The sequence below is a fragment of the Morone saxatilis genome, unplaced genomic scaffold, assembly GCF_004916995.1.
Source record: "Morone saxatilis isolate NCDOM2014 unplaced genomic scaffold, NCSU_SB_2.0 Contig16, whole genome shotgun sequence".
NCBI classification, from domain to species: domain Eukaryota; kingdom Metazoa; phylum Chordata; class Actinopteri; family Moronidae; genus Morone; species Morone saxatilis.
In genome coordinates this window covers 6,487,190-6,498,061 of record NW_023339718.1, presented here as the reverse complement: position 1 = coordinate 6,498,061, position 10,872 = coordinate 6,487,190, and the positions used below count along the sequence as shown (strand labels likewise).

The 10,872-nt window shown below is 41.3% G+C and overlaps 1 protein-coding gene across 1 annotated transcript in view; it reads left to right on the top strand.

Annotated features, from left to right (window-relative positions):
* The first annotated feature begins 6,399 nt into the window (after positions 1-6,399).
* Positions 6,400-10,872, top strand: part of si:dkey-40c11.2 (drebrin-like protein A) — a 31,281-nt gene continuing 26,808 nt past the window's right edge. Inside the window, exon 1 of the mRNA XM_035658414.1 lies at positions 6,400-6,741. Within this exon, the coding sequence (XP_035514307.1) occupies positions 6,650-6,741 (92 nt within the window). The 5' untranslated portion in view covers positions 6,400-6,649. The remainder of the gene's footprint in view (positions 6,742-10,872) is intronic.

The window sequence follows — 10,872 nt, the reverse complement described above, 5'->3', positions numbered from 1 at the left end:
TATATATCTCTATATCTATATCTATATATATATATATATATTTATAAATATAAATATATATATATATATATATCTCATATATTATTTATTGTGAATGTAAACTAACACCAATTACAGAACATTAATGCAAACATGAATTTGTACATTAGATGACCCCACCATATTGTAGAAAATAGCTTTTAACAAGTCAATATATTTAAAGAAAAAAACACATCAATTCCATTCTTTGTCTTCTTTTGTCTGACTCAACCCTTTGTTTTACACAATGCATGCAAACTCACACACACCGCACGTTCGATGCAGCTGTGCCATCTAGTGGAAAAAAAACAATTGTGCAACCTTTTGTTAGAAGGAATGGGTTGAACACCTATTTTCTACATGTTAATGCAGTTTATTTAAAATATAAGTTGCATGCCTCAGATATGCCATGCTGGTTTTTTGGTTTGAATTAAAGCCTTTGTGGCACTTCTTTCAGGATCTTACACACATACACAGACAAACAATCTCTTTATTTGTTTTTTGTGATTGAAAATACAAGACAAAACATATATCTTACAAAATTGAACACAGGTATTGCAACCCTGGATCCAGCAGCACAGGTCTTCTGGCAGGCTTGAAGGTATTCATGAGACCCAGAGTTAGGTCGGTGCCCTAGGACATGCCATGGATCATAGATTTAAGGGCCACAAGTGAGCTGCAGTCAGGGTCTCCAAGCAAATCTGATAAACAGCAAAATTACTACAAAATTTGCATGTACCAGTTCTGTCAACTAAGATGACCCCAGAAACCCTGAACACTGCAATATAATGTTAAAATTAGTCAAATTAGTAGAATCAGTGCCTCTGCCTCACCATGTCAAAAATAATTGAATATGACAAGTCAACATTGGGGTATCGTATTGGAAAGTGTTTGGGTTTCAATTTGAAGTTTCATATGATTTTCGCATTCAACCTTTATTGATTGGAATTCCAATAAATTGAGATAAAAGCTCAAACACTTTTACAACTTTCACTTGACACAATCAGCCTCTATCTCATCATTAACGGACCAGTGTCTAGGATTTAGTGGCAACTAGCGGTGTGGTTGCAGAATGCAACTCACTCGAAAACAAAACTGTATATCTGGAGCCAGTGTTTGGTTTGTCCGTTCTGGGGTACTGTAGAAACATTGTGGTTCAACATGACATACTCTGTGGAAGTTGACCTGCAGCATCTGTAGATATAAAAGACTCATTCTGAGGTAACGAAAACACAACGATTCTTATTTTCGGGTGACACTAAAACTTAACTAAAACTTTCTGCTAGCAGAGTCTCCTAAACGTTATAAACTTGACCTTTAATACTTTATTTGTCCAAATCACCAAGCAGTTGCCTTCTTACATACATATATATTTTAAATTTTCTTAAAACTGTGGCTGAAAGACAGACTGAGTAAGCAACTCTTGTGTGGCTCGCTGAGCACACGCATCATCAAAATCAACATGCTGTGTGAGCTGAGACTTTTAATAGAGTAAGTCTGGTAAGGGATCACAGAAAGCCACAGAAACATGGGGGGAGAGGGCTGAGTGTTGCCATGGTGATGTTTAGTGATGTGGCTGATGTTGGGTAACTTTAGAATAGTGACGAGGGAAGGTGGCGGTTGCGTGTGGTGGAATATTTGTGTCCATATGTCGTCTTGTGTGTGAGTTACAATCAGACTCTTCCAGAAAACACACCAGTCAAGATGCCAACCAGCAAACTCTTAACAGCCAATGACGTGCATCAGTTTTCCTTCCATTCTCTAGTAAATGGAGGAATTTACTAGTGTGTGTTTTTGTAACAGCGACCTCAGCGTCATCCATGGTCATGAGCATTGGCTTGAACACTGATTACAGACCTTTTTGCTAAGTCAGCCACTTGATCATTGGCTGTGTTCAAATTTCCCACCAACCTTGCCCCTGTTCTTGCACCGCAGCCTCGTAGAACACAGCTTGAGAGTCACAGACAAGCGCTGACATCACCACATCTGGCTCTCATTTTCCAGGGTTCCCTCTGGAGCAGATATGAAGATCTGAATATGAGAGCAAAAGACAAAACACTGTTTCACAGTTGGGAAAAGCACAATGTGAGTCCACTGTGGTTCTTCATGGACCATATAATGATCGTGACATGATAAAAGCTGAATAATGTGAAGAATTTAGATTCATCTTGCTGATGCTTGAAGAATATGATGCAGGAGTGGGAAGCTTTAAATGTCAGAGAGGGTGCATGACTTGATCAAACAAGAATGTATTTCCACAGCTTCAAAGCTTTCAAGGATACAACAACACACGTACACACACAAGAACGCACATGCCATGGACAACAGTCGATTAACTGGTAATACCAAATGTACAAAGGACGTCCATTGATCTCCAAGTGTGTCTCATCTACATGTTGTTGGTCCAGACCTCCCCAAGGTCTGCTCCATAAACAAACCTCTGACCTCCCACACACACATTCATACAGCTCTAAATCAAGGCCTCTCAAAGCAAAGTTTATGAGTACTTTATCATCCTGACACCATGGTCTAATTTAAGGGCTATTTTGTATGGGAAAGCAGACATGGACAGAGATTTGTGGTCTCTTTTTTATTTCCGCATAACCCTGCCATTTGTTTATGCTTGTCATGTTTTACCGAAGCGAGGCAACCTCGAAACAATGAGGAAGTCAAAAACGTATGTTTATTCAGTTTGAATGAGTAAGAGGTAGCCAAAGAGAAAATAGAAACAAGCTGGTATTTGGAAAACAGTGTTTTTCAGTACCTAGTGTTTGTGTTTACAGAGGTAAGAATGTAATATAAAATTGCACACAGCACACGGATGGACACAGAGACTTGCACACACAAATGCACTCAGTAACTCTCAAGGGGAATATATCTCAGGGTTGTTGTGAAGGCGCATAGCTGAGCAATGACCTCACCTGGAAGCCTGCTGAGAAGACACCCAGATTCACAGAGAATGTGTAGACCTTTCTCTCTCACTCACTCATGCACACTCACACATGCACAGGCAAAGGATATGTTTGACCAGCATGTGCATGTGTGCGCTCATGTATTTCTTTCTCTTTCTCTTGCCTTTGTTTCCAGCTTTGCCACATATCTCTGCAGTTTCCTTCCCTCTCATCCCGCCTGTCTGGCACCTCATTTGACCTCAATTGTCTCCCAAAGCTAAGCCATGAAAGACCAGCTGCTGGAATGTTTACAAGTTCAACTGTCAGATAAATGTGTGTACACTAACGATGTATCACTTGTGACTAATTTCTACTCAGTTGTATCATGGCGACTAGTGAGCCTCTCCCACATCTACTTCATTATCTACCTCCAGTAAGCAATAACATGACTCCTCCACTGAGCTCAGCATTATCACAACAGGAGGAGGTGAGACTAAGATGCTAAAGTGTCTTCAGTCTGCTCAAGTAAAATGTTGTAACATGTTTTCGCTCATTGAAACAAGTAATATAGCTAGTTGAAACTGACATTATTGAAATTATTTGTGTCCTGCACATACAAATGCCCTGCCCACATGGATATATAAGACACCAGAAATACAGTACATTTGCAGCTGTTAAACATTTGTCAGACAAGAACATAACTTCTTACATATAACATTATGTTGGAAACATTTGTCTTCAGTTCCAAGAAGACACAGAAGATCTGCCATAAAAAAGTTTCCCTTCCTAAAGTTTGTTTCCAGAAAAAACAACAACATGTATCCAGAAAAACCATTACAACATTTACTTTTTACTGCTATAACTGACTAATAATCATTCTTTGTTGTTGCTTACACATGGCTAATGCTCGATGATGGGTGCTCCATGAGATAAAAAAATAGTATGTACAGCATGGCCTAACTAGTGAAATACAGCTGGCACAAATGGCACTTAAAAGGTTGGGCACATTCCAGCTGCTCATTCTGTTAAAACAGTACAATGTAATTGGAAAGGCTATATTTATGACAACTAGAGCAGAAGATTACAACCATTGCAACTGTTCATACACATGCAAATATGACAGCACATGCTCACACATAGGTAGGTAGGTCCTGGCCTCTCAAAGCATGCAGAGAGGAGCAATGGAAAACATAATATTAGTGAAATGTAGGACAACAGGAGGACAAACCTCAAGCTGTGACCCCTGAACCCAAACACATCTCTGACCCATCAGGTCTGAGCACACATAAACCCGCCACGCAAGCCTCAATATGCGCTGGGAAAACAGGATTTGGACTAATCCATGCCTACAAGGAAGTGGTTTGTTTTGTGGCAGAAGTTTATTTTGTCAATTCAGAAGTAGATTATGTTTTGTATGTTATGCAACGCCACACATCTGTAGATGGTACAACAGTAACAGACCTGTTAAAATCAATGAATTATCTAAGAGACTTGTTCATAAATGGATTCAGAAGTTAAGAGTGCTCTGAGAGACTACAAGAGGATGTTGCGTGTGAGTGGACCACTCAACACTTCGTCACCCACACTCAGTTGGTTTAGACTATGTTCGGAAGGCAGGAAGCTGAACAAAAAGTGTGTGACAATTAGAGAAGGAGTTTCAGTAAATGAGGAGAAAATCCCCATTTGCGCACACACACACACAAACACACACACACACCTACACACACATAGGTCCAAATCCCCACTGGACATACAATCATTCCCACATTTAGACCCCATCCCCAACAACAGCTGCCACCGCACCCCAGCAGAGGAAATGCCAAAGTCCTCTGAAGTGGAGCATAACAGCAGTGCAGTTCACATCCAGAGTGAAGAGCTGAGAGGCTGAAAGGGCAGGAGAGCCTCTAATAGCAGGAAGTTGTAAGAATAATAGCGGTATGGGGATGTCATGCCCCCTGTCCCTCTGGCATGTAAGCTACGGCCAAAACAGCAAATTATATGTGTGCTAAATGCTTGCTTAGACAACAAATGTAACATTTTTTACACAACTTACAGTTGTCTGGCTTTACCAGATGTGGGCTTTTTATGGAGAAATTTATACTTTTCCAAACAAGAAGAGATTTCATTATATTTACTTTTTTAAACTGTGGCAATGAGATATCCTTAATTTCAACATGTCTTGTTCTCCTATAATCTAAATATTGAAAATGTTAAATTATTTAAAAAACTGCTTTGCATTTGCAGTGTATACCTTGTTTCCATGACTCTGGCATAATTAAAAAACTGCACTATGACAGTGCAAAATGTACCCAAAGAAGAGAAATACAATGACAAATATTTGCCTTAAAAGGAAGTGGTTATTTTCATGACTGATTGTGTTGGTTGACTGTGTCAATCGAATATTCACCAGAGGATTACTCAGCCAATGTGATCTGTTTCCAGATTTTATTTTAGCAATGAAAAGCATGGTAGGTCATCTGAAATTCCACAAGGTCAAATCCAGTCTAAGCTAACATCAGGAAATAAAAACCTGTGACTTTTATCCTCTGCATCTGTCCTGGATTATCTAAGAAGGACTGCTAAGTAAATTACAGAGTTTAGGAACATTCCCATAATCCAAGATCTTAACCCCCTGTGCCACTGACCCACAGTCAAATACCAGTGCATGAGTGTGTATGTGTTCTTGTGACTGTGTGTGTTTGCACGACTTGAGGGAGTTCACAGCTTGTGCGTGTGAGTCTTTGCATCAGTGCATGGCAGTGTTTGTGTGTGTGTGTGTGATCGTGTGGTCAGTCAGTGTGTGTGTGTGTCAGTGTTGGGCAGCCACTGAACAGACCCCCAGCCGTTCTTAAACACTGAAACAGCCTCCCTGCTCTTTTTTATTTGCTGCCTGCTTCAAACTCAGTTCCCATGAAATTGGCCCTTCGTTGGCTCGTTCAGATTGCATGCACTGTAAATGGCTTCTCTGGAGTCTGCCAAGGGCCAGTGGGGGCCAATTCAATGACAAAAAAGAGACAAAGAGAGACTGACAGATCCAAAGCTGCCGCCATGCCCCTGTAGCCCCTTGAAACCACATCAACAATTCCTATTGTGGAATTTTATCAAAGGAAAGCATAGCCATCACAATTGTTTGAAAAAATAACAATAATTTACTAAATAAATAATTTTATTGGATTGTTCCATGCTGTTGACCCTTGGCTATCATGCATTTGCTAGGAGTATTATGTAAATAGTGGTGATGTGGTGCAATAAGTCCAAATGCTTAACACAGCAAAATATCCGTAATGAACAGTGTACGGCAATTTAAGGGCAAATTGCCTTATAGAAGACAAAGGTTACCAGGTGAATATCAGAATAAGGACTTATGAGACTGTTACGATCTGTACGTGTTGCTGAGTGGTTGCGTTTCTTCCAAGTGACCCAGCTAGTGAAGTCATTATGCTTTCCACTCTCTCAACGGGAGGTGGGGCTTTTTAGTGAAAACTACTTCTACCCTGCTGCACAAAGACCAGTCGCAGTCTCCTCCACGCTGTGAGTGCGCAGCGCCTGCACAGATCGCTCCAATTTGGACCTTAAGCCTTACATTGCATGAACCTGCAAACCTTTACTGCTGTTTTCTCGGCCGTGAACGACCCTCGGTGTTCCGCTGTGGCTGTTTTACAGCAGATACTCCGACCCCGAAAACCATCGGGACCAGTGAAGAGAGAAGCTGCGGGAGTGGTCTGGAAACTTTTGCCATCATGAGCACGCGAACGGTCAACCTTGATACCTACAGCTTGTCGCTGCTTACTGCCAAAGAGGACATCCTCAACCCCCGTTCCTCCACAAACTGGTAACACATAGTGCTCTTGAACAAAATTGCATCTGCCTGTAGCAGAATCCTGTTTGTCCGCATCATAACACATGAGATTAAATGTCAACTTTATTATTCTGCGTCATTCTAATGAGAAAATTTCGTGGACAAATAGAATCAGTAACTTTCATGGAACTTTTATGTTCTCCATCTTGTTTCACTAAGCGAGTCGTAGGCGTTTAAGCATAACCAGGTTGGCCGTTGCGTAAGCAGCGGCTTGATTTCAATTAATCCAATGAGGGATACCGAGGTGGCAAGCACAGGGATAGCACGCAACCTGTACCAGTAATACCAAATGCATGCAGGCTGGTTTAGTAGAACAGGGATGCATTGTGTTTGCCTTCTCTCGGAGTGCTGATGAGGTGAGGATTGCCGCCCATTACGCACGCCAGGCGGCTGGTGCGGAGCGCAGCACCTGGCCGGCGGCCCGCAGCCCTCACCCTGGCCTTGCGCTCCGTGACTTTGCTATTCTCCCTCAGGAGCTGTGGGGCTTCATTCTTTGTGCTGAGGATCATGTTTCTGCTCATGTGCTGATCTCTTGACAGGGGTTATCTTTCAGGGAGAGGCTCTTTCATTTGACAGACAGCATAGTAGGCATGAATGAGTGCCATCCACTCGACTAACCAATAGCCCAATCAATATGTTGAACACTAACTACGATGTGTGCAATAAATACATGGTCTTGAAACATTAATACAGAACCAGTATTCAGACTACAATTCAAGTATAAGTGTTTTACCAGAAGATGTGTTCTGGCTCTAAATTTCCTCTAGATGATTCTTTTACACATGAAATAATTTATTTAATTCATTCTGCCCAGGCATATGTGCGACCACATGTAACCTGACCACCTGACACTTGGCTCACTCTGTCCTTTTGCCAGTGTTGGGTCTGTCACTATGGTGAACTATCCATCTTTTCCAAACAAAAGCAATCTCCAACTCTATCTGCCTGTCTCTTCCCCTTTCTCCAGTTTCTTCTTTTCTTATGCTGTGTGTGTGGTATTGTCATCTCCAGCTACAGGCATGTTGTTACTGGCTATACTCAGCTGGTACAGAGAGAATTAGATATACGCTTTCTGCGTATGCACTCACGTTGATGAAGAGTTTAGGGAAGTAGGCCAGGGCCCACGCGTGTTCTCATGTGGAAGTGGATGACTGATTCTGTCCATCTCCGTTTCTTCTTCTGCCTTACATCTCTCTCTGCCACATGGTATCCCTGCCCACTTTCTTCTTACCTTCTTCCCGCCTTCTCGTGATGCCATGCAGACTTGAGGATATGAGATTCAGAACACTATGAGTTAAACTTAACAAGTTGAAATCTAACATCTTCATGAATGGGATGGAAAGAAATTCCCCACCCAGGCAGAACATGCTCAGTTTCCATTCTTTCTTGCATTTGGAAAATCTCTAAAAGTTTCCATGTTCAGTATTACTATGGAGCTTTTGTCCTATGGCAACACCTCCATATTGATTATTCACGGACACTTCTCATTGGAGAGCATTTTCCTAATGTTTCAGTGAACAACAGATCTAGATTGTGTCTCTGCCAACCCACTGCCTGTCAAACAATCATATAAATGCATGTGTTTGGTTATGCTTATCAGAGAATAAAAAGGAAAAGAGATAAAGAGAGAAAACCCCCAGCATTCATTGAACCCACTTTAGAAGGCTAAATAACTCTGGTGTGACTGAAAAGAGAGGTGGGAGGGGGACATGATGATGTCATGATTCCCACTGTCAAACCACAGAAACACACACCCACCTTGCGTGTGTGTGTTGAAGGGATTTAATGTGCGTGCATGTGAGTTTGCATGTGAATGTATTTGTTTCTGGATGTGCATATGCATCCTGCGGAGACTATTAAAGTGATTCGGGTGTTGAGAAGTTTGAGAGGGGTAGGAGGAGGCGGTTTCTGTCGAGCGATCCCGCCCCCACTGTGTGGCCTTGAGGTCCCTGTGTGTATTATCTAATGACCTTGTGTCCTGAATGGGAAACAGACCCTTGGTGGGTGAGACTCTGAAGAAAAGAGGAGCAATTTCAATGCATCCTTCATTCAGACCTCTCTGCTCAACACACAGCCTTGGAGGTCTCTCCTCAGTCTCCCAAACCACAAGGACTACAAAGTGTCCCACTCGTAGGCTGGAAACCTGCACTGCCTGCATGTGTTTTGTGTTTGTGTGTGCTTTGAGAGACAGAAAGAAAGAGAAACAGTGAAAATGCATGTTCCCAAGGACATTATCTAATCCTCTGAACAGGAAATACTTCTAATTCTTAGCAGCGGAAATCCTTATTTATGTCCAGTTTACACCAAAATAAATGATGGAAATCAACAGGTAGGTTTATATTGCTTTTCATTCCAGCACAAATTCCTGTCTTTTTTTAATTTTTTACACTCAATATAATACCTCAGTCAGTGGTTTGTTCTGCACATTTTCTACTTTAATAGGAGAGTGTAAATAGGAGCAACTCTCCAAAGCAGCATGCCTTACCAGAAGTGTCTCCCTGCAAGTATCAAATAGAGCACAATACCAGCTTAGCCGAGCATGTAAAAAAGGTAAAAAAATCAGTTTAGAAAAATGTTGACACCAGCCTGGCAAAGCATATCAGATGGGAATTCCTATTACGCTGTGGAGCAGTTGGACCTCTATTCATCAGAATTGGGTGTGGGCTATATCTCGACATCTGTGGGCTCTGGTGACTTTGAACACACCTTCATCATAGACTTCTTTCTTGCCGTCCACACTTTGATGCTGTTTGCTCGTGTTAAGCGTTTCACTATGTTCACTCGCAGGGATTATTACAGTCAGCAGGCAGTGACACATAAAGTAAATATCTGATTTCATTGTAGTAACAGAGTGATTTAGTTTCAATGGAGTATTCAGAGACCAATCAATCTTGTCTTCATTCAGCTTGTGTTGAAAGTCTAGTTAAATCAGATATTTTGTATGTATGAATGTATTGGAGCCATATTTCCATAAAAAAAACAAGCTGTGACATTACACATTATATTATTAATTACAAATAAATGAATCCTGGTGTTATTTTTGGCCTAGAGTTTACTTTACCAGGTAAAGACAGTTCCTCATTGTTTTGAAAATGTAAGAATTTCCCACGAAGTTAAGAAGAACATACCTCTGAAATTTTTTGGCAGAAGGGTAGCTGCAAAGTCATCTTGGCTATGGTCATGGACCTGCAGTTCCAGTTTCAGTTTTTAAATAAATAATACATTAAATCACCTGTGACAATACTTTGTTTTTTTAAGGGCCTCTACTTTATTTCAGTAACACTTTATAAATGGTGTCCAAAATGCAGTTGTAATAAAACGTGTCATTTAATCTACTGAATTCATTTATCTTTTCTTTGACTTTGACAGTCTCTAGGATACTTCAGTAATCAATCTTAGCCATTTTCACGTGAGAAGCAACTCTCTGGGCCTCTGATCTTTTGAGAAGGGACACTCCTGTTGATGATAAATGGAGGAGCCTTTATTTCAGCATAGGCCCGGGGTGTTTGTGTTGCTGCTACTTGCCAGAATTTCCACAGGCTCATGCATGATTAACCAAGACGTGGAGAGTTCCTGGGTCTAACGTTACGAGCTACATGGAATACACCTGTGGGTGTGGGGAGAGTATGGGAGGATGCAGGGCTGTCATTGTGTGTGGATGCACATGCTTAAGCGCTTCTGCTGCCTTTGTATAGGTAGGCGTACAGTATTTCCTGACTCCAGAGGGAGATTATATATGCAAGTACAGCAAGTCAGTTATCTTGTTTGTAAAGATAAACACTCATTAGCATCACACTGTTATCAAGACTTTACTCCCTGCCTGAACTTCCTTGCACAAGTTCTGCTTTTTTTTCAGTTCCTTAATTATCCACAAAAACCCAACTGTCAAAAAGAGACTGAATGGCATTTTAATGCTAGCTGTTGACACATGAGCTTGTGTGTAGCTTTCTACTTTGAAATAAATCTTTCTGGTGACCTGACTGTGGAATCCCAAAGGAAGAAAACAAGCAGTCTGGTTGGTTTCCTCTGGCTGTTCAGGACAAGGCTTCAAAGGTCTCGCACAGCGTTGTAATCAGGCTGAATGATAACAGGACACGTTTTATC